Here is a 25,822-nt window from a genome sequence, read left to right as displayed (position 1 = left end):
CTAGTGCCGACATTGTGCATGCTCTGTTGCCTGTGTCTTTGTGCCTGTGGTTCTGTCAGTGTGATCATGTGATGTATCTGACCCCAGGAATGGATCAATAAAGTTTCCCCTTCCTGGGACAATGAATTCACAGTGTTCTTATTTCAATTTCCAGGAGTGTAAGTAGTATTCAAGGCATCCAGTATTCTTATATTTGATGTGTGAATAAAATAAGCATGAAATACAAGTTTATGCCTATTGAAATATCGGACTCATATTCAATATAATACTGCCTCAATCATAAGAAATATCATGTTTCAAGCCCCATGTTCTTTGCTTCATAAATTAAAAGAAATGTGTTTCATCTCATTGTTATTTCTCATTATTCTTAACGGTTTTAGAAAATAAATTAGCTATGGAAGGCACTATTTAGCCACTGTGAAGTGATGCATCACCACAGAACTAACATTAGCAGCTGTAGAATAGATTCATTAACAACAGTTTTTCATGGTGTGCTGCCTTGTTCTGATTCCTCATTCTCCACCCCTCCCACCACCATTACTCACCACAAGCCAGCTGGGTGCTCGCAGCTGTGGCATGAGTGTGAATCAGTTCACATGAACAGATCAGTGAACAGACCTGTGTGATGGCACCAGTATTGTCATGCAAGTACAAAACCTACCATGATCAATGTTGAGAGAAGGAAATGTTAATCTTTAGAAAAATTTAGTAATAAACAAATAAAGGCTTCAAAAAGACATTCCTGGAACTTGGCATGTAATACACTAACCGGTTGACTGTACACTAAGAGTTATGTTGTACTTGGTATTCTGTCCCCTGATGTGAGCTACAAGTAGTTCAAAGCATGTCAATACAAAAACACTTTTACTCAACATACATGGTCTACATGTTGTGGATGTTGGAAACAAGTACAGTAAGTCAAACAGGTCTCATGGAAATAAATTTTCATTCCACAGTGACAATATACTCGCATATATTTTTATATATTGCTGTAGAATCAAAATTTAAAAATTTTATTACTAATGGTAATAAAAAACGTATTTGTATTTAGAACATACCTTGAAACACTACTGAATCCATACTGAATTAGACTTACATCACAAACTGGGAAAGGGAAGTTTGTGGCTTTGTACATGTACACCTTGAGAACTGGGTATAGTATCTAAATAATGAAACCTACTTTTTGTCACAGTTTTCTTCTGCACGACTGGCACTTTATACTGAATCATTGACTTGTACAGAACTGGCTGAAATGCATTCTTAGACATTGAAGATTAGAACTTGCACAGCTTGAATCTGTCTGACAGTAGTTCAGCAGTAAACAAACACATTTTGAACACAAAACATACAACTGAGTTTTACTCATTTAAACAAAACCAATTTTTTAAATTAATGTACAGATTTCCTTGATTCCATTAAACGGGGAAAAACTGAAACATAATTTGAACTGCATTATATTGCCTATGTGCCATTAAGTATGAAACTGCATACAGCACTTCAAGTACAACACGAAATCTGCTAATTTGTTATTTTCCCATTTTAGCCTCAGCAAACTACTACAATTTCAGTACAAATACATAACTATATTATGCCACAGTCATCATGTCAATGTACATTAATTATGCAGGCACCTGACAATTACTTTATTTTATTTGGATGGCAGCATGCATTTAAAGACCACATTAAATCACACTTTTCAGTCATATAAGTTCCTTTTGATACTCATTTTTCTATCCCTTCCCTGAAAACCATCTCACAGAAAAAGAAAAAAACAGCACCTTCTTCATAGTATTATTATTTCTCCATATAAGGTTTCTTTACAAGCAAAATCAGTATCAGCTACTGAGGTTTCAATAACTGTAAAGGTGTCTGAGAATCACGTCTAGAGCAATGAGGTTGCTGACGAGTGGATCTTGCTGCTGCAGTGGTTGTTGGTGGAGGTAAACATCTCATACACCTGTGAAGCAATGATACGATGTAATTAGAGTTTTTTTTAAAAACAGAATTAGTATAATATTAAAGCCCACATTTGACTGTAGTATGATAAATGCTGCAAAAAGGTCATCCATAACAGCTTTCATTTAAAAAAATTGCTCAATAATTACACACCTGACTCAACAAGATTTCATTTTTTAATCTAATTGAATGGAGGCAATAAGTTCTGTAGTGACATATTCTTCTCAGCATATCAAATTTTCAAGTTAAGAAACAGGAATAAACTATTTGGGACTAAATAGTGAGAATAAAATTATGTGAAACAGGTTTGAACACCTCCTGATGCATTTCCACTATTGTGAAAGAGCAAATTCTTGTGTGTCAGTGCTGCCCTCTCTCTCTTTCTCTCTCTCCGTTTTTTTTTTTTTTTTCTTCAAATGACTGCTGTTCCATACTTTATTTATTTATTTAACCTGGCAAGATTAGGACCATCAGGCCATCTCATACATCTAACCAGGCATTCTACATATTTTGCTTTCATATGTTTCAGTAGGCATGTTAAACTACATCTAGTAAAAAAGTGCAATAAACAATTACAAAGGAACACTTGAAAAAATACATACACATACAATTTATATTTGTACATGATAAGTACTGCAATAATCACACATTATGATGAAGATAGATTTTAGACAGGAGTGCTAGCAGCAGTGGGTATGAGGGAAACTGATAGTGAAGAGAGGGGATGAATAGGGACATGATGAAACACAGTTAAGGAAATATAAGGCAGAAGAAGATTGCATGGCTAATAGAGACAGAATAAGAGAAAGGAGCAAGATAGGAGACACTAGCTTTGCTATCTGACAGAGGGGAAGATTGGCCTTGTACATTAATTTTGTGGAAAACATTATAAGGATGATAGGAGGAAATGCTTCAACTTCTTCTTAAAAGCAGCAGGGGATTGAATTTTGTGCAAGGTAAGGTGCAGTTTGTTCCAAAGGCAGAGAGTAGCAACAGAGAAGAAGTTTGCAAATGTTTTTGTTTCATGAGTGGGCACCGTTAGGATACCAAATAAAAGTGACTTTTTGTTTCGATTATGATGGCATGAAAGGTGTATAATCTCTGAAGCAAGAAAGCAAGGTACTGGGGTGCTTCTACAATGAGGAGCCTGTGAAGTAGACATAGGGTGTGGTACTCAAGCAGTTTGTCCAGGCCACAACCACCCTAGCTGGGAGTATGAAGCACTAACAGATCATATCGGCAAATGTTGCAGGTGTAACGCACATAAGCATTCATGGTTAGTTCTAACCATCTTTTGTTTTCACTACTCATGCAATGTTGAATTACATCACAATAGTGGAGGTTTGGTAGAACTAGTGCATGCACGAGCTGTTCTTAAGCTTTTTGAGAGCGTATAGACAAGTGGACATCTTCTGGCACACTGTGGTTGTATTCTCTGCCCAGTTGAGATTCTCATTCAAAGTTACACCCAAGTTCTTAACTGTTGGCAGCCATTCGTGGAAATCTGAACTTCTTAATTTCTGATGAACTATTAAAATTACCTGTGTCTTTTTGCATTTAGTTTAAACCCCAGGTTTACCCTCATGTCACCACTGAAGGCAGACCATTATTCATCTGAACAAATGCAGTGTTTATATCTTCAGGTCCGATGCTTGGGTAAAGCTGGAGGTCATCAGCATAGAAATTATATTTACAGGAGGGCAAAACTGTCGAAATGTCATTGACATATAAGGGAAATAAAAGTGGGCCTAAGACTGTACCTTGTGGCACTCCTGAAGACACGTTTCCAGGAAGATGTTTCATTTACATGGACAACACAGTGCTGTCTGTTTTTCAAGTAGCTTTCGAACCACCTTATTTCACTACCTGAGAAATCAAGCTGTCACATTTTTCTGGGCAGTAAGTCAAAGTTATCAGTGTCAAAAGCTTTGCTGAAGTCTAGTAGCATCAATATTGTTGCCTTTTGGCTGTTGATGGCATATTTTAGGTCATCAGTTACTTTAATTAGAGCAGTGTTTGTTCTGTGGTGTTTACAGAAACCGGATTGAAATTTGTCATATAGGTTACGTGATTTGGGCAGGAACCATATATTCAAATGCTTTGGAAACAGCACGCAGTATGCTAATTGCTCAGTAATCACTATGCAGTTGCAGGTTTTCATTCTTAGGGATGGGTTGGATTATTCTTCTTTTCCATGCAGTGGGGTATATTCCATTCACGAGGGAAAAATTAAATAGGTCAGTTAACACAGGTACTTAGATATCTGCAACATTCTTAATCATGGTTATACTGATACTGTCATTGCCTATCACATTGGAAGAGATTCTCATTATTGCTTTTCTTGCCATATCTATTGTTACGCATTTTAGATGGAAGGTATCATGATTAGTTATCCAGTTATGGGATTCTTGTTGATGGTAATTATCTGCCATATTGGTATTCAGAGGTGCAGAGAAGAATCCATTTAATTCGTTAGCTCAGACCTGAAAAGCAGTTTCCAATTTAGCCTATCCAATCCCCAAGCTATGGAGATACTTCCACAGAGTTGTGGGCATCAGCTCACTGCATACAAGGGAGTGAGCATGCCTGATTTTGGCATTGTGAATGCATTGTTTCACTCTGTTCTGTAGCTTTCTATATTCTTCAAAACACTCTGGCTTCAGATCTGCCTTGAAACGCTTGTGGGCAGCATCCCTATTATTCATCATTTGACTTAATTCAATTGTCAGCCATGGAGCAGGAGATTTTCTTACATGGATTGTGCATACAGATGCATGTTTGTTATAGAGGGCAGTGAGTTTATCACCAAGTTCATTGATTTTGCCATCAATTGTAGTTTCTCTGATTATTTGATGCCATGAGATTTCTGAGCAATCAGCTGTTACAGCTTCAAGACCAATATGTTTCATGTTCCTACAAGTCATGTAAAGTGATTTGATCTTTGGGGGCTGCACAGAGTAGGCCAGGAATATTACATGTGCTGAGAGTCCTTGTGATTAAGTCTATAAGAGTATGACTGTGCGCCGTGTGGTGTGTAGGTTGTAATGGAAGAATGTTCATGCTAAACAATCTTCTTAGGTTTATTTTGGAGGGAGTGTCTTTCCATAGGTCTATGTTCATGTCTCCCATTATGATGACATGTTCATACTGACACTGAGGTGAATGTAATTCCACTTCTGACTTTGTATTTTTATTTCAGTGAACATGAATTCAGCCTCTTTTTCTTCAGCACGGTTTGACACACCTAACACTTTTGGTTTGAGATCTGTTCATATATATGCACTGACACTCCCACCTTGCTTTTTTGATCTGTCTGCCCTAAGAAGTGTGTACCCTGGAAGATGAATAGTTGCAGAGGATATGTGTGCTTTTAACCACATTTTGGTTAAGAGGATTACATGGTAATTAAGTTGGTTGAAGAGGAGGCTAAGTTCTTTGTAATGTGCAGATAAAGACTGGATGTTGCAGCACACTACTAACAGCTCCAACGCATTCTGCTGAGCAGCCTGGAGTAGTGTGGTAAACTGGTTTGTCCCTTTGTTAGGCACTACCTGCCATGAAGGACACTGGTTGCTGCTTCTGTGAAGTGACATTCCACAGGGGCATCCAAGATTTTATGTGCCCTGCTTGCAACTCTGCAAGTGCAGAAAGAAAGGTGATCCCAAGGGATTTCCTGAGATTGCAGGAGTATAGAAAATGGAGTAGTAATATTTGGTGAGAGGGGAATATGATCGATAACAGTGATGACTGTGGGTGACTGTGTATCTTCTGTCATAAAGGGTGAAATGTTATTAGTGCATTTGAAACAGTTTAGGGTGGAAAGAAAAAAAGAGGAATGATTTAAAAAGGCCAATGCTGTCAGCAGAGAGAAGTAAGCCTAATAATTAATAGATTATTGTAAGAAGCTACAATTAAGTTGAAATTTAGTAAAATGGTACTGATAGTGATTTTTATTATGAACAATTTAAAATGAAGAGATGGGTCACTAATGAACTAAAGGAGAGACTAATAGTTGCACTGGTACCATTAAAATATGGAAGAGAATAAACTGAGGAAATGAAAAATAGTTTCAGCAGTAATTAAAATTAAATAAACATTACAATTACAAGTACAAAAAAATAATACAAAGTTAATACAACTACAAAAACAATTAGTTGAAGGTACAAATATGGGGATAATTAAAAAGTTAATACAATTAAAAGACAATATATCTGAATATATAGGATGTTACAATTTGTTACTACTTAAACAAGGTAAACAATTTTGGCTCAAATTGCTTCACTTAATACTGTTCAGTTCTGTCATGTTTCTGACTGTCTTCTTTCCAGCTGCTGTCTTGATGATTGTTCTTTCCAGCTGCTGTCTTGATGATTGCTCTGCCATCCTGAGGCCACACATTCTGAAGACCAAAATAGGATGCGGCACCGTTTAAAATCTTTAGCCATTCATGTGTCAGATCTTCCCTTATTATAAGCCCTGTCCTTGATAATCTCTTTTTCTGGATAAAGACCTCTACCCTTTTTTAGTTTGAGGCAAATTTAACTATTATTGAGTGAGGTTTGGTAGCACCTGGTAGTTTTTGTCCCACCTGACGGGTCCTATCAATGTCTGCCTGTCACTTCAACACCTAATTTTTCACATGCAACCTGCATAAGCGGTTTGTCTGTGTCTTCCTCCTTATTTTCTGCTACTCCAAACAGTCATAGACTATTTCACCTTTGGAACTGTTCTAGCTTGTCCGTTGCAGCAGATAGTTTTACTTACAACTCCTGGGTCTTTTTCTTGTACTCGGACACAGTAATGGCATAATTTCGGCAGTTTTGGCTGCAACAATTTCACAAATTTTGGCCAATATTGCTATCATTACTGCATCTGATTGTCTCTATTGCAAAGTGCAGCGCTTACTTCAGAGCGGACCAGCTCTGCTATACTGGGAGTCGTGGCCTCCTCTTCCTCCAAGAGCAGACCTGCTACACCTGCTGCCTCCCCGCTGCTGGACATGATGCTGCTGACTTCCCTGTTTACCATTTTTCCAGTGTAGATACTGGTGGAGCACAGAAAAATAGCACTGCTGCCCAGAACACTGTTGTTTACACAATTTCCACTGGTACTAGACAACAACACTTGCAAGAGCACCTTCGAATTCAACTAAAATTTGCAAGCCAAACTTAACACATATTACACTGCAGCCACCATCTTGATATTACCTGGCTTATAATGAATCAAGATATAGGCCACTTACCCTAGTTCTGTCTTTGCACAAGTCATCCATCACCATCATGCCTTGGGAAATATACAAAGCAACTTTCTTTCTGCTCAACAAATAAGCCTTTTCCCATGGTTTTGATTGTTGTTCACTTTCTGGAGAGCTAAAGGGGATCAAAGTTCCATCCTTGGTCATGAATTTGCCCAAAATATTGCTAGAGAGTGTCATAGGACCATTGCTATTCACAATATACATAAATGACCTGGTGGATGACATTGGAAGTTCAATGAGGCTTATTGCAGGTGATGCTGTGGTGTATCGAGAGGTTGCAACAATGGAAAATTGTACTGAAATGCAGGAGGATCTGCAGCGAATTAACGCATGGTGCAGGGAATGGCAATTGAATCTCAATATAGACAAGTGTAATGTGCTGTGAATACATAGAAAGATAGATCCCTTATCATTTAGCTACAAAATAGCAGGTCAGCAACTGGAAGCAGTTAATTCCATAAATTATCTGGGAGTACGCATTAGGAGGGATTTAAAATGGAATGATCATATAAAGTTGATCGTCGCTAAAGCAGATGCCAGACTGAGATTCATTGGAAGAATCCTAAGGAAATGCAATCCGACAACAAAGGAAGTAGGTTACAGTACGCTTGTTCGCCCACTGCTTGAATACTGCTCAGCAGTGTGGGATCTGTACCAGATAGGGTTGATAGAAGAGATAGAGAAGATCCAACAGAGAGCAGCGCGCTTCGTTACAGTATCATTTAGTAATCGCGAAAGAGTTACGGAGATGATAGATAAACTCCAGTGGAAGACTCTGCAGGAGAGATGCTCAGTAGCTCGGTACGGACTTTTGTTAAAGTTTCGAGAACATACCTTCACCGAAGAGTCAAGCAGTATATTTCTCCCTCCTACGTATATCTCGCGAAGAGACCATGAGGATAAAATCAGAGAGATTAGAGCCCAGACAGAAGCATACCGACAATCCTTCTTTCCACGAACAATACGAGACTGGAATAGAAGGGAGAACCAATAGAGGTACTCAGTGTACCCTCTGCCACACACTGTCAGGTGGCTTGTGGAGTATGGATGTAGATTTAGATGTAGAGATTGAATGACAACATAACCAGTCTTTGTTCTGAAATGTTCTTCTACATCCCAATTTATGCCAGTCATCAGTAAATGTAGCATCTGGCAAACATAGGGCTTTTTCATGTCCAGCTTTTCATGAAGAATTCACTCATCTTATATAATCCATGTTTAAACTGACTTAGCCAGAATTACAAGGTGGCTGAAATAAAACTGACCTGAAAAGAGTAGTGACATTTTCTGACAACATAATCTACAGAGCACTAATAGTATCAGAAAACTATATGAAGCAAGTAGAAACACCAGAAAAAATTACTCAAATTGAAGATACACTGCAGAAAAGTCTGACAATACTGCAACAACAATCAGCTGTACATGGGTATTAAAGAGGATGTTATGTCAAAACACCATGAAACAGAAACTGTACATTTATCTTTGCATGTTTTTGCTGTTTGTGTACAAGTCATAGCTTTCAGACCAATCTCTGTGTGGTCAGTTTTGACAGATGTTACCGAGTGAAATGGTATCAGAACATGTGGATTGTCAGTTTCACATTTCTTCATATGAGAGAGACTTGGCTCAACCTCAGAGGACAACCAAATTTATGCCTCAGAAAATCCTCAATCAGTCTGTGGAACAGTAGTTGCATACCAGCATTCTTCAGACTAATGTTTGGTGTGCTTGTGGGCCAGCTGTATTTTAGCCACCCTTTTCATAGTCTCAACACCAGGTGTAATCCATATGATTGTACTGATAAGTTAAAATATGTACCAGATTGGGATTCCAACCAGAATCCCCACTTTTTTACAGGTAATGAGATGCTAATGTCAACATCCAAACATGGCTCCAAGAGTGACCAAAAGCTTCAACTTGTCACAAGCTCTTTCTCCTGAGTTGATGGATAAGCAAAACTTACAATTATATCCTCTACCTAACAAGTTTTCATCTCAGAGCATTGTGAGAGAGCTTCTGCAGAGATCAGGAGATAAGGGGAGTGCAACAGAGCAAGCTTGAACCATCCATTTTGTCTTATTCCACGCCACACACGGGGGCCCGGGTTCGATTCCCGGCTGGGGTGGGAGATTTTCTTCCTTCAGGGACTGGGTGTTATGCTGTCCTCATCATCATTTCATCACCGTTGTCAACGTGCAACTCACCCAATGTGGCGTCACACTCAATAAGACTTACACTTGGTGGTTGAACTTCCCACCTGGGAAATCCCGGCCACTGACGCCATATGATCATTTCCATTTCCATCTTATTCCATTCATAATAATATTATTTTTTTCCTTTATTTTATCTCAATTTTTAATAACATGTACATGATACTTACATAAAACAGTAATTTTTTTATTGAAGCTGAAATACAAAAAGTTTAATTGGTCATAACATGATTTCTAGATTGCTAATGCTAAGAAGGTAATTAATTTGCCTAAAAATTATTTTTGTAAGTAAATATTCTTAATTTGAATATCAGTATAAACATGTGGAGAGAGCTAGAAAGTAACTCTGAATGTTGCAATTATCACATCTGAATGCCATTTTGTGCCTGTTTTCAGTAAAAAAATATTTTTTCTTCAAAAATCTCCATTTCAAAATTTATTCATAATTTGATTTTTCATTTTCCAGAAGGCTCTACGTTTAAGTGGTGCTATTTCAAAAATTCAGTCACCTAGTCTTCTAGCCTTTATTTTTCTGATTACAAAATTCCGACATTCATTAGAACGTTTTAGTTTGCTAATTATTCAATCTAGAAAATGACATAGTGTGCCCCATTTTTGGGAGCTACTGGGAATCCCTGCAGGATTATACACAGCATTCACAAAATAGTAGCTACAGTTTTGTCAATTTTCTAGCCAGATTACTTCTTGGTACATTGTAATAATAAGTTCACTAATTTTGCTAGCTTTCCTGTAATAAAATAAAACCTAATAGCACATTTCAATAATTATTCATACACTATTCTATAAGTAGGAGTATTGGTCAATGATCCAAGCAGACCTTGTTTAGTTACCAACATGCAAACAGTGCAAAAGTCAGTCCACAATGAACATTTATTTCCATAATATCATTGTGTAGGTTACAGCTAACTGGATTTTTCTGCATGTTGTGTTTTTGTCAGGAGTGTGTACAAAAGGTTTATTAGAAATATGTTGCTGCTCTATGCTTACCTGTTATGAACATACTGCATAAATTATCTAAGAAAAGTTGACCATCAAAATAATACATGGGACAATAAATGTGGAAAAGTGTCAGGTTAAGTACTGCAGTGTTGAGTCCTTCATTTCACATTTCTCATTAATGCAAAATTACAGCAAGATGCTGAACACTAGAAGTGCAGATGCTGAAGGAAAGCAGTCAAAGGTGAGGCACAGCACAGACACATGCTTGGGAAAAACTGAATCAGCCTGGGAGGTGTCTTTGGATGATGTAATTGTTATTGCACTGCTTACACAAAATCAAGGCTATGGGTTGATACACAGTTTTAATTTATCACATAAAGTCATTGCAGCATACACTCTCATTACAACAAAAGAATTAAATATCTCATCCAGTTTCGTATTAATATGTCCAACTGTCAAACTCCTGACATGAAAGAGATTAATATTTGCAGGAAACTTGTTTTTCTTCATCTTTCTTCAAGTTTATTCTTATTCTCTCTCCTTTTTATATTATTCTTCTATTTTTTTAAAAAGTTAATTTACAAACACAGCATTAACATTTTTAAGTTTGAACATGTGCAGTAAGTCAACGGAGTAGCCCCCATAAAGCAACTAAAAAATAAAACCAAATTACTGATAGATGTTCACAACAAATGTTCAAAACATCATCCCCTTGCTCACAGACACACATGCACTCATTAAATCCTGAACTCTCATAACATTTCAATTGCACCCCAGAAGTTTTCAAATCATTTAACAAACTCAGTGATATGGTGATGAAGAGTCTCTGCATGAGGAACATTTTGTGCATAAACCAACTAAACAATAAGAAACAAAATAGTTATAAAATGAAAGTATCTAATAAGTAGTTCAAATCTGTCTTGGTGCATAGTAAACGGTAAAAAAAAACTGGTATGTTGAAAAGTGGATGCTTGCTAAAACAATATTTTTATGGATGGCTTCTGAATAATTTCACCAAAATGCGGCTTGAATGCTTCAGCTGCAGAATTTACGTTTCATAGGACCACATTTATGAACAAATGGTGTTTCTAAAGGCACATGAGACCTGTCAACTTCTTACCACTTCCAGTCTTCTTCATACCATGTGCTTTTCATTGATAAAACTTGTTTGATCTCTTTCTCACTATCGAACATTTCTTCTTCATTTGTTTTGAGTGTCTGCTGAAAAACGTAATAGTATTGTCATCATCAATACCTATATCATTCCCCCTGTCATTTACACTGTTAGTATTCATCCATTGGTTCCAAGCAAAAATCTTAAGGGTCAGTCAGCAGAGATATTTCTTCAGTTATCTGGTGAAAGAATATTGCTCATTGTTAACAGATGGCAGAGCAATGCAGTTTTACGAGCAAAATGGCATCTGACAAGTACATGGTCAGGATATCACCAATGGGGACACTCACAGAGCATGAGTACACACTCAGGTTCCAAGCTTGAGGGGTTAACATAAACATACTTTCTGTACAATTTCTCCGAATTTCACTCACTGCAACCCCTGAAATAAATGTGCCCAAATAGGTCCAGCGAGTACTCAAGTGCCAAAAAATTTTCCAAAGCTGTTGATTTCCACCACTTTGACATCAAATTGGCTGGATTCAGCAATCTTCAGCTCCTAGTACTTTTTAGTTTCACATTATTATATGCACAAATAAGGTACAGCATGTTCATTACAGAGATTAGATTGTTACTACACTTTAATTTTTCTGTTTTGTCTTGTATGTTCCATATGAAGAAGGAATTGCACATTGTTCACAAAGACAGTCAGTAACTTCTGAGCATTAACATTATCACTGTCAAAAGCAATATAAAAAACACAGATCTCCTTCCCTTGTTTGTAGCACTAGTAGTTGGGAGCAATCAGTTCTTCCAATTCATGGTTAAAAGACAAGTGTGTGACTGTCAGTGCTTACTTTGTATATTACCCAGCTGAGACTCTATGTCGTACTCTGTGACCTTGCAAAAATTAGCTACATAACATGTGCATACTGTTACACTAAAGCAGGTAATAGCATTTCAAATGCCCTTAATAACATCTTCAGTTTGGTTAAAAAATTATACATACTAAACAATCAAATCAATTATAGGGGTACAGGAACACATTCATCTTTGAGATGAAGCGCTATGTGGCCAAACAATGTGAAGAGCAGTTTCGGCTACTTAGGCTTCTAAAATTACCTTCTTCATAGCATGAGGATTTAGAAATGCACAGATACTATTGATGGTGTCATGTAACCAATGTTAGTGGTATAGGGATGGCTGGTGGAGAGTAAACAATGCATAGTTGTACAGACCAGAAACAAGGATCAAGATCTGAGCAGGGGGATCTCATCTCTCACAATGGAGGGAGGGACAATTTTGCACACAGGACATGAGAATTTAGTTTAAAATTTTTAATCATGGCTGCTCTTCAGCAAGAGTTCAAATAAAAAGTTGATAGCGCTGGAAAATAACAACCAACCCGTAGAAGAATTTAAGATTTATTAACCCTTTACACAAATTTGTTTTCTTCGGAAGGAAAATTGGACCTCCCTGCCCTCTCCCTAGCACATCTTCCCTCCTTTTTCCTATTTTCATTAATTTTATTCTGTTTTAATTTTAGTTATTCACCATTTTTGTCTGCTGAACCAGGCATTAGCCGCTCTGTGCAGCTATGTGCACATTCGTTCACGCAGTAAGCACCACCTACCACTGCCTCTGCCTGCAATCTTAGTTATTCAGTTCTTGGTACGAGTCTTGTTTGTGCCATAAAATGTTTTCTGAAGGCAGTGTCATATGTGTGAATGTTATGTCATGACTACTGATACTGTCGTGTAGCCGTTAGTGGCATAAGGATGGTTGGTGGAGAGTAGAGAATGCATAGCTGCACAGACCAGGAACAAGGATCAAGAAGCAGACAGGGGCATCTGTTCTCTCACAATGGAGGGAGTCATTTGACAAGTCATATGGTTAAAGTTTTACAACAAAGCCCAACAGCATTGGGCTACTACCTTCATTTATGCGTTTTAACTACTAATATTTGTTGGTAACATGCACATTGTACTAGATAAGGTCCTCATGGCTTCAACATCCATTTATGTTAGTATGAGAATTTACAAGTGAGTATGCTCATCTAAAACTTTTTGCAGTTATTGTTTATCTGGTTTGGTTCCTTTTCTGGTTGATATCTCTAACCATTTTATTATAATGTGTTCAATAGGTCAACTTTCCTTGTGAAGAAGACAAATTTATAGTTGTTTAAAGCATGCTAAATGGTTAATGAAAGTCAAACTCTGCAATTGGTTGGCTGCTATTTCCAATCCTATCAAGAGTTTAGTTTAATTTTTGTATGTTCCATGGATTATACTCATGATAGTTCACAATGATAAAGAAAATGCCAGTAGCTGTAAAATTAATACTTGTTTTCTCTGTCAGAACATGGCGAAATGATAGCCATTCACATGAGTAGATTTTTTAAACTTAATCCATACGTATTTTAAAAATGGATGTATGTGTATGTGTATGTATGTTTCTACATACATTGATGAGCCAAAATATTATGAACACCTGCTTAACAGATTGTCTGTCCTGCTTTGGAATGAAAAACATCATCAATTCTGCATATCACGGGTCAGACAGCTTGTTGGTAGGTTTATGACATATATGACATTAGCTGTCTACATGAAGGTCATGTATTTCACATACATAATGGGCCACTGATTTGCTTAATGGTGAAGGCACTCAATAGCAGTGCAGTGGGCTCCATAGGATTTACATAGGGTGAATTTGGTCACCAAGATATCAACGTGAGTGCACTTAATGCACCATAAACTGCTGTAGCATGGTTCTGGCTTCAAGACATGGACAATTATACTGCTGTAAAATGACAGCCATCAGGGTAGATATCAAACATGAAGGGATGCAGGTAGTTCACAGCTGTCAACATGTCTTCGATTACCTAACATGCTTCCACTGATCAACGGTCAAATCCCGATATTCCCGTGCTCACTCCAAATGTAATTTACAATGTCAGAGAGAGGAGGAAGAGGGAGACAGACTAACTGAAGACTGGAATAAATACATAACCAGTTAGTGCCAAGTATTCATCTAGTCTGCAATAAATTTGGCATTACATACATACTAGCTTCTCAGAAATTTATCTATGGAATAGAATCAGTAGTCAAGGGGAAATAATTTCAGTTTGTTTCTGAAACTTAAACTATCTGCCAGCAATTTTAAATCATAAGAGAAATGATCCAATCTGTTAATAGTTGCATACTTTGACACTTCCTGTGCAAGAGTTGTGGATAGTGTAGACTATTTTCATTCTCAGTGTTATATTTATGAATGCTACTATTAATTTTGAACTGTGCCTAAGTCTTCACAAAAAACAGAAGAAAGTAAATCCATTATGAAATCTCCATTTGTACGTCTAATTTTTTAATAGTTGCCTACATGAAGTTCAAGATGGAAACCAGACGATATCCTTGCAACACATTTATGTGCAATGAATACTTTGTTTCTAAGTGTGACATTGCCCCAGAAAATTATTCCATATGACAATGAACTTATACCTGTTAATAGATACTGATATAACAAGTACTTGGGAGTGGTATATTGAAGAGGCACATAAAATTGCAATTTAAAAATAATTTCATTTGTAACGGGAAACAAACTGACACTTTCTGTTGTTACTGATCACTGCATGAAAGACATGACAGGCAGTAATTGTATGGGCTGACTTCAGCTATGCAGTCCAAAAACAAAACTGCAAATATTGCTGAAACACCAGGGAAAATGCACCTTATGGCTCTTAGGAAAGAGACGTGATTTCTGGCACTTGTACAGTATTAATTATAAATACTACATGTCTACCAACAAGAACACTTTCAGAGAAGAATTACAATATTTCAGTACTTGTTATATATATATTATTTCACTGTTCACTATTCATCTTGGCAGCAAACGAGACCAACAATGTACAGGTCTGCGGGGAGGACTGGGGTGAGGTGGAGGTGGTCTTGGTTTTGGTGGCATCAGCACCAGAGCAGCTGTTATCTGTTGGCCATCTATCTGCCCTGCAAATTTTAAAATACAATTCACAAATGAATTACACAATTTACAATCAATCACATAAATATATTAATTGACTGTTCCAGCAGTTTGTGATAGAATATACTATGCAGTATGAATAAATGCACATAACACTGGTGTAATATTCTATAATATTTATTATTTGTTACACGAGCCAGTTTTTATCCATCATCAGTCTGTATTACAAATAATAAATAGTATAGAATAATTCCCCAATGTTACATGTGTTTCATTCATAATCACATAAGTGTTACTGATCTAATAACAATTTATGATCTAAATGGAATTCAGAATGAAAAAGACAAAAAAAACAGGAATTGAAACATTATAAACAGCAACAATTACTAGAGATGATTACTGCAATAACAACAACAATGAAGGGGGAGGAAAAGAAGGGTATATATAGTGTAATGGGATAAAGAAAGACATTAGAAGAAAGAAATCAATCACCAAAGGAAAAAATGAAATAGAGATAAAAGGAAACCAGAAACAGAGACGATGATGATAATGACAACAATCCTTCATCTTCATCACCACCATCATCATCAGTTGCTGCTATTGCTGCATAGAGAATTATCAACTTTTGGACAGCAAATATATCTATGACACAGCAATGCCAGCTCCTTAGGCATCAGCCCTAGTTAGCAGCATAACTTGCATTAGTCACAGCTGCAATTTTGTGCTGTGCAGTTAGGTAGCTTTCATTAGTAGATATGGCTATAGCTTATGACCCATTGCGGTGTTATCTGGAAGCTGTGTTGGCAATTGTATACCAGCTTAATAAGCAACTGTACCAGTGTTGGAGTTGTAGAACTGGTCCCTTGTTGGCACAAATTGACCAATGAGTTTACCATTTATTCTTGTTGCCATCTTAGTATGTAGAGAAACCCAGTTTAGCAAGCATCTGTGACCATTTCATGCAGAATACTGTAAGCTCCAAATGCCCATAAGGACAGCTCCATATTTATAATGGATAAGTTTTAGGGACAGCCTTCATTTAATACATGACAGATCCAGCAAGCCTTGCCTCTGACAGTCAGAGAACAGTCTTTCTTCTGTCAAGATGTGGACAGCCACAGGAGAGACAGAGGGGGCTGTTATTTGTAGGTAGTTAAAATGATAGGCACATAATGGCCCATCTTATCGTAATAACACAGGAGGTGCATGATCCAAATGTGTTCTTGGTCAGAGCTGAATAGTCCACCAGTAGGAATGGGCCTTCCCAGAAGCAACTGAAAGAACATGTTACAGTCAGCTATGAATCATTGCCCACATTAACACTAATGACATCCTAGGGCATGTGACCATTCTTGGCACTTTCTGGAGACTGGCATAAATCACGCAGTGTCAGCACAGCTACAGACTTTCACTATAGTTCTGGGGACTCATTTGGGAGAATCTAAGCCAAAGATGGTTGATTCTCTACAAAGCTCAGCTGTAGAATCCTCACCCTGTGCCACAGAGTACAGACTAGTCAAAGTTATCCTGAATAAGTTTAGCATGCACTACATGATAAAAATAATTACTCTAGTGGTGAAGTGCAAACATTAGGTCTGCCAAGCCGAAAATAAATCTGACTGCAGTATCATATGGATAAGACTAAATAGCATTTGTTGGTATATCTATCTATCTACATCTACATGACTACTCTGCAATTCACATTTAAGTGCTTGGCAGAGGGTTCATCGAACCACAATCATACTATCTCTCTACTATTCCACTCCTGAACAGCGAACGGGAAAAACGAACACCTAAACTTTCTGTTCGAGCTCTGATTTCTCTTATTTTATTTTGATGATCATTCCTACCTATGTAGGTTGGGCTCAACAAAATATTTTCGCATTCGAAAGAGAAAGTTGGTGACTGAAATTTCGTAAAAAGGTCTCGCCGCGACGAAAAACGTCTATGCTTTAATGACTTCCATCCCAACTCGTGTATCATATCTGCCACACTCTCTCCCCTATAACGTGATAATACAAAACGAGCTACCCTTTTTTGCACCCTTTCGATGTCCTCCGTCAATCCCACCTGGTAAGGATCCCACACCGCGCAGCAATATTCTAACAGAGGACGAACGAGTGTAGTGTAAGCTGTCTCTTTAGTGGACTTGTTGCATCTTCTAAGTGTCCTGCCAATGAAACGCAACCTTTGGCTCGCCTTCCCGACAATATTATCTATGTGGTCCTTCCAACTGAAGTTGTTTGTAATTTTAACACCCAGGTACTTAGTTGAATTGATAGCCTTGAGAATTGTACTATTTATCGAGTAATTGAATTCCAACGGATTTCTTTTGGAACTCATGTGGATCATCTCACACTTTTTGTTATTTAGCGTCAACTGCCACCTGACACACCATACAGCAATCTTTTCGAAATCGCTTTGCAACTGATACTGGTCTTCGGATGACCTTACTAGATAGTAAATTACAGCATCATCTGTGAACAGTCTAAGAGAACTGCTCAGATTGTCACCCAGGTCATTTATATAGATCAGGAACAGTAGAGGTCCCAGGACGCTTCCCTGGGGAACACCTGATATCACTTTAGTTTTACTCGATGATTTGCCGTCTATTACTACGAACTGCGACCTTCCTGATAGGAAATCACGAATCCAGTCGCACAACTGAGACGATACCCCATAGCTCCGCAGCTTGATTAGAAGTCGCTTATGAGGAACGGTGTCAAAAGCTTTCCGGAAATCTAGAAATACGGAATCAACTTGAGATCCCCTGTCGATAGCGGCCATTACTTCGTGCGAATAAAGAGCTAGCTGCGTTGCACAAGAGCGATGTTTTCTGAAGCCATAGATTAATAATCAGATGTTTCAACCATCCACTAGTTTCTAATACAATCGTTGTAGAGTCATTTAAAAATAACCTAATCCCAATAACATGAAACACCCTGATCATACAGTAATTATGACATTCATTTGCCTAGTATCAATTGAGAAAACTGTGCTTGCTATTGATGGTATTGACAAACATTCTCACAAAGTAATACTGAACACATTGTTATACAGCTACCTTCAAGAATACGTCTGCACCCCACACGTGTAAAGTGGCTTCACATGCTCAATATTTACTGTGCAATATTGAGTACTGCAAAATAATATTGACTGTGTGAGGTCATTGTTGACAGTTTGCACAATATACTGAAGATGACTACAAAGCTTTAAAGATATTGATATAAAAACAACGTGTGGTACTTTGAAAAATGAAATTCCTGAGTGATCAGGAAACACCAGATACGTTGTTGCCCACAATAGCAGAGGAAACTGAAGATCATGGTATCATGGCAGTAAGCAGACATGTTTATTTTACTTGTAACTTCTCAGATCTGACAGTTAAGATCAGGTTAGCTACCCATTGAGTGTACATCTTTATTTCTGCTCGAACAGTCCACAGGTATACTGCCAGTTCATATTTTCCAACGGGCACAATATTTCAGCGATCAGACATGTTGCCATTGTCAGGTGAGCTGACGAACTGAGCGCCTGATGGTGGATGGCTGATTTAAATCCCCTCCCCCCGCAGGCCACTCACTTCACGGTCCGCGCCTTCGGTCGCTAAGACGTGTGTGTCGGAATCTGTCGTAGCGTCGATGTGTTTGCTACGTCCACCCTGATCGCTAGTTCGTACTTCTTGCTGAGAGTCTTCTTAATTACATTCAATGCCAGGTCCCAAGCCCTGCTGAGATTGTAGCTGCAATCTTGGGTGATAAGATCTTTCCTGGTGCGAATTTAGATAGCCTCTCTTATAACGCTGTCCCAATATTTAGAGGTCTGAGCCAGGATCTTGGTACGCTCGTAATCCATCTCGTGATTCACGGACAAACAGTGCTCTGCTACCGCTGACTTATTTGGATATTTCAATCGAGTGTGCCTTTGATGTTCTCGGCAATGATCTTTGATGGTGCATACTGTTTGTCAGCTATAAGTCTTACCTCACTCACAGGGAATTTGGTATATGCCAGTCTTCCTCAAACTGAGGTCATCTTTCACACTACCCAATAATGCCCGTGTTTTATTGGGTGGGCAGAAGACGGTTTTAACTCAGTGTTTCCTTAATATACGGCCGATTTTCCCTGATAGTGCACCACTGTACGGAATAAAGGCAGTGGCTACCTCTTCTTCCGTGATTTCATCCGCTTTCACAGGTTGTGCTCTAGTGGTGGGACAAAGAGCGCATCTAATCTGCCATTCTGAGTACCCGTATTTTCGGAACATGGTTTTGAGGTGCTCCAATTCCTGGGGCAGATTCTTTGCGTCTGAGATGCTGCGCGCCCTGTGTACTAGTGTTTTTAGTACTCCACTCCTCTGAAAAGGGTGGTGGTGGCTGTCTGCATGCAGGTACAGGTCAGTGTGTGTTTTCTTCCTGTACACACCATGGCTCAGGGTACCATCAGCTCTTCTCTTGACTATGACGTCCAGGAATGGTAATCTTCCTTCTGCTTCGGTCTCTATGGAGAATTTGATGTTTGGATGTATGGAGTTTAGGTGTGTAAGGAAATCCAGGAGCTTGTCCCTATCATGGGGCTAGATGACGAATGTGTCATCGACATAATGGAAAAAGCAAGTAGATTTCCTTTTGGATGATGACAAGGATTCCTCCTCGAAGTGCTCCATGTACAAATTCGTGACCACCGGCGAGGGTGGGCTGCCCATTGCACCTCCATCCGTTTGCTCATAGTACTCCCCATTAAACAGAAAATACATTGAGGTCAAGATATGCCTAAAGAGTTCGGTGGTCTTCTTGTCAACTTTCTGCCCAATAAGCTCGACTGACTCTCATAGGGGCACCCTGGTGAATAGTGAAACCATGTCAAAGCTCACTAGGATAGCAGTGTCTTTCAGTATGAATTTGTCGAAACGTTTCATGAAATCCACAGAATTACGGATATGGTGAGGGCATTTACCTACATAGGGGCTAAGTAATTCAGCCAGATATTTTGCCAGCAAGTAAGTAGGTGCCCCAATGTTGCTAACAATTGAGCGCATAGGTACCCCTCCTTTGCGGACTTTCGGGAGTCCATAAAGTCTTAGTGGTACAGGTCCTTGAGGTGACAATTTCTTGAGGTCCCCCTCTGGTAGATCTGCATCCTTGAGTAGAGCCCTGGTCTTGTTCTCCACCTTCTTCTTCAGGTCAGCTTTGATCTTCCTATAGGAGTCATCATCTAGCAGGTGCTGCATCTTCTGAATGCCGTCCTTATGGGAAAGAACAACAGTGGCATTGCCTTTGTCAGCAGGTAAGATAACAATCTCATCAGGAGCTCAGTTCATCAGCACACCTGACGACAGCAACATATCTGATCGCTGAAAAATTGTGCCTGTTGGGCACTATGAACCGGCAGTATACCCGTGGACTGTTCCAGCAACAAATACGCAGGGAGAAACTGAAGAATCACATCATATACGTTTATGGGGAGGAGATGTATCGCAGCATGAAGAAACTCGACAAGCTGCGCCACCGAAGATGCCATTTGCTGAGTGCTCTTGCATTCCTGAAGAGATGTCATACCGCGCAGATTGTGCCAAACTTTGCTAAGGTCACGCATCACATCGATTCTGCAGCAGCCAAGAGAATTAAGAGACGGGCCAGCATTGCCTTGGTACGTGAGAGGGTGCACTTTACTCGCCGCACCCTTGAATACAACTCCCAGTAACTATTTAAATTTCATCTTAAACTGGCCAATCAGTCCCACCTGGGAATGGGTGGATGGTGTTACCTGGACGACAGCCGATTCTGAACACAAAAAGGCCACTGGACGTCAGATTTCAAAATTATCACGTCTCTCGGATAAACCATTGCTCGAGGCACCATGCAAGACAATCATCAATCTCACTGACATGGAGCTGCCTCATGAGGCGGTTTTGATTTGGGAGAAGGGACTCAACTTTGTTCCCATCCCTAGGTTCACGCCAGTCGCGGACATCGTCAGTGCAGTGGAACAGGTTGCAGTGCTATTACCACATGAAGCAGCAGAAGAAGTGCATTGGGAAACCGGCTGGACTCTGACCAGAACTAATCCTACGAAGACTAACATTACCAGCAGAGAGAGGGCGGCCATTTGGGACCTAAGAGTGTGCTCTGAGACTGTTATCTTACCTGCTGACAAAGGCAATGCCACTGTTGTTCTTTCCCATAAGGACTACATTGAGAAGATGTAGTGCCTGCAAGATGATGACTCCTATAGGAAGATCAACGCTGACCCCACGAAGAAGGTGGAGAACATGACCATGGCTCTACTCAAGGATGCGGATCTACCAGAGGGGGACACCAAGAAATTGACACCTCAAGGACCTGTACCACCAAGACTTTATGGACTCCCTAAAGTCCACAAAGAGGGGGTACCTATGCGCCAGATTGTCAGCAACATTAGGGCACCTACTTACTTGCTGACAAAATATCTGGCTGAATGACTTAGCTCCTATGTAGATAAATGCCCTCACCATATCTGTAATTCCGTGGATTTCGTGAAACATTTCGACAAATACATACTGAAAGACACTGCTATCCTAGTGAGCTTAGACTCTCTAGGCATATCTTGACCTCAACGTATTTTCTGTTTAATGGGGCCAGCCGGTGTGGCTGTGTGGTTCTAGGCGCTTCAGTCTGGAACTGCGTCACCACTACAGTCGCAGGTTCGAATCCTACCTTGGGCATGGATGTGTGTGATGTCCTTAGGTTACTTAGGTTTAAGTAGTTCTAAGTTCTAGGGGACTGATGACCACAGATGTTAGTCCTATAGTGCTCAGAGCCATTTGAACCATTTTGTTTAATGGGGAATACTATGAGCAAACGGATGGAGTCACAATGGGCAGCCCACCCTCACCGGTGGTGGCGAACTTGTACATGGAGCACTTCGAGGAGGAATCCTTGGCGTCATCCAATTGAAAACATACTTGTTTCTTCCATTATGTTGATGACACATTCGTCATCTGGCCCCATGGTAGGGACAGGGTCCTGGATTTCCTTACACACCTAAACTCCATACATCCAAACATCAAATTCTCCATAGAGACCGAAGCAGAAGGAAGATTACCATTCCTGAACATCATAGTCAAGAGAAGAGCTGATGGTACCCTGAGCCACGGTGTGTACAGGAAGAAAACACACACTGACCTGTACCTGCATGCAGACAGCCGCCACCACCCTTTTCAGAGGAGTGGAGTACTAAAAACACTAGTACACAGGGCGCGCAGCATCTCAGATGCAAAGAATCTGCCCCAGGAATTGGAGCACCTCAAAACCGTGTTCCGAAAATACGGGTACTCAGAATGGCAGATTAAATGCACTCTCCATCCCACCACCACAGCACAACCTGTGGAAGCGGATGAAGTCACGGAAGAAGAGGTAGCCACTGCCTTTATTCTGTACAGTGGCGCACTATCGGGGAAAATGGGCCGTATATTAAAGAAACACCGAGTTAAAACCGTCTTCTGCCCGCCCAATAAAACACGGGCATTACTAGGAAGTGTGAAAGATGACCTCGGTTTGAGGAAGACCGGCATATACAAATTCCCTGTGAGTATGGGAAGACATATATCGGACAAACAGTACGCATCATCGAAGATCGTTGCCAAGAACATCAAAGTTACACTCGATTGAAATATCCAAATACGTCGGTGGTAGCAAAGCACTGTTTGTCTGAGAAACACGAGATGCATTATGAGCGTACCAAGATTCTGGCTCAGATCTCTAAATATTGGGACAGCATTATAATGGAGGCCATTGAAATTCGCAACAGTGAAGATCTTATCAACAGAGATTGTGGCTACAATCTCAGTAAGGCTTGGGACCCGGCATTGAATGTAATTAAGAAGACTGTCAGAAGAAGTACGAACTGGTGACCAGGGCGGACGTAGCAAGGACATCGATGCTACGACAGATTCCGACGCCCACGTCTTCGCGACTGACGGGGCATGGGCTCGGATGGCGAAGAGAGCGGCCCATAGGGGAAGGTGACTTAAATCGGCCGCCCGCAATCAGGAGCTCAGTTTGTCAGCGCACCTGACGATGGCGACATGTCTGATCGCCGGAATATTGTGCCCGTTGGACACTATGAACTGGTAGTATACCCATGGACTGTTTTAGCAACAAATATGGTAGGAGAAACTGAAGAATCACATCTTTATTTCTGTTACCAGAGCATTGACTTAAGATCATGTACACTTTCAATAAGTAATCAATAAGTAATTGTTTTATTTCGTTTGCAACAGTAGTTACAGTATATAAATAGACAGAAAATAGCACATGTACATTACAAATTACACAGTTCACTTGTTTAACTTGTAATTATTTGTTGCCATGGTTTGCAAATCTATGCTCCCATGAATTAGCCCCCTTTCACTCAGTCTGCATAATTTCTGCTTCATTTTTGCAAGGCAAGCAACTCAGTCGCTATGCATGAGCTTCACTTTGTTGAGCACCAATATGTTTGGTATTAAGGCAGATTTATAGCTCATTATTCTGGATAATTATTTCTTTTTCAACCTCTTTACGCGAAGTTTCAAAAAACTGTGAACATTCTTTGAAACCGGGAAGCAACTGTGCAATAATAGGAGGTGCTAATGATGTTTATAGGAATTAGAGCAAACTTGTCACAAGAGCTCTAAGAAGTACATTACAGAAAATTACAGATGTTAACTTCTTCATTGCCAGTATCCTACAAAGACATGATATTATAGAACAATCCTGTGTCAACAAAGAAATCATAGTTACTAAAAGGAAATTTGAGAAAATCTGCCAAACCCTCCCAAATGCCACATATGTGGACGTACCATCTACAGAGAGAAGTCATTTTACCAGGCATGGGCTTCACAGAAATAAACTCAGAAAATCATTCATTAGTCGAGAAATCCTTAATGCAGTTAAGGACAAGAATAGCATGACCATACCACTTCCACCATCATCAGTATTGGCCCCTCCTCAGTCTTCAACAGTGAAAGACTTTTCACCAGCTTCACCATTATCAGCAGTAACAGGAGCAAACAGAAGAAGCACAAGAACCAGGAAACTTACAACTCTGCAGGATTTTTGGTACCCGGCCTCAGTTACAAGACTAACATAAGGCAGATACCTTCAGTTACGCCAACTTCCAAGTCTAACGTGCAACCAACTCACCTCCACTGTCATCAACAGAAGAATAACCGTGCCACCAGCTCATCTAAAGGATTTTTTAGCATCAGGTCTAAAGGGAAGGATGCTACCAAGATAAGTGAAAACAAATGCCTAACAGTGTTTCACCAAAACATTCAAGCCATCAAGAACAAAGCGCAACAGCTAGAAATAGAATTGGAAACTTTTGATAGCCAAATTTAGTGTATCACCGAACACTGGTGCAAAGGGAAAGAAATTGAACACATTGCATTAGCCTCATATGACCTTGCATGTTACTATAGCAGAATCTCAATGAATGGAGGAGGTTCATGTATCTATGTAAAAAAAAAAAAAAAAAAAAAAAAGGTATGTCATTTAATGTTAGATATGATCTTTTAGATCCAGTTGAGGACAAACATTTTGAACTTTCTGCTGTTGAAATAATAGGACCTGGCACAGCAAAAAAATTAGTCATATTTTGTGTGTACTGCTCTCCCAGTGGAGACATTGATATATTCTTCTCAAAACTGAATCAAAGCTTAGGCAAGGTTTCTGGACCAAAAGCAAATGTAATTATCTTTGGTGACTTAAACATTAATATGATGAAGCCTGATAACGGCAGCAACATATATGTGAATATTCTAAGCCGTTATGGAATATCTGCCCTTGTTAATTGTCGAACTAGAATAATGAAAGAATCTTCCTCATCTATAGATCATGTAGCTACAGATACTGATAGTAAAAAATGTCATATTGTTGTCCAAAAGCTGGGCCCATCAGACCACCTCTGCCAGATCTTAAAAACTAAACTGTGTACATACAAAAGAATGTTTTCCAAATCAGCCCTGTATGAGTTTAAATCCCAGCTATAATATGAAGATGATGGGGGGGGGGGGGGGGGGGGGGGGAGTCTATGCAGAAACTAATGCAAATCAAAAATTTATCAAGTTCATGTCAATTTTTAAACTCAGATTTGAAGAGATGTTTCCCAAAACTCTTTATCAAATTAAAACTACAAAGAGAAATCAATGGGTGACTACAGGTATCAAAAAATCCTCATAAACTCTTACATATCTCTACTCCAATAAAAAATAATCAGTCTAACCAAGAAGTTTTGCAATTCTACAAAACGTACAGGAAAATATACAGAAAGGTGCTGCTAGCCGCAAAAAAACTTTCAAACAACAAAATATTACTTCAAGCTGAAAACA

General features: G+C 39.3%; 1 protein-coding gene across 1 annotated transcript in view; it reads right to left on the bottom strand.

The window, feature by feature from the left end:
- The window catches only part of LOC126297948 (uncharacterized), a 98,312-nt gene that overhangs the window by 5,079 nt on the left and 67,411 nt on the right, over positions 1 to 25,822 (bottom strand). The window contains exon 4 of the mRNA XM_049989269.1: positions 15,397 to 15,498. Within this exon, the coding sequence (XP_049845226.1) occupies positions 15,397 to 15,498 (102 nt within the window). The remainder of the gene's footprint in view (positions 1 to 15,396; positions 15,499 to 25,822) is intronic.

The sequence above is a fragment of the Schistocerca gregaria genome, chromosome X, assembly GCF_023897955.1.
Source record: "Schistocerca gregaria isolate iqSchGreg1 chromosome X, iqSchGreg1.2, whole genome shotgun sequence".
Lineage (NCBI taxonomy): Eukaryota > Metazoa > Arthropoda > Insecta > Orthoptera > Acrididae > Schistocerca > Schistocerca gregaria.
Note: the sequence above shows the minus strand (reverse complement) of the source record. Positions and strands in the feature narration are given on the sequence as shown.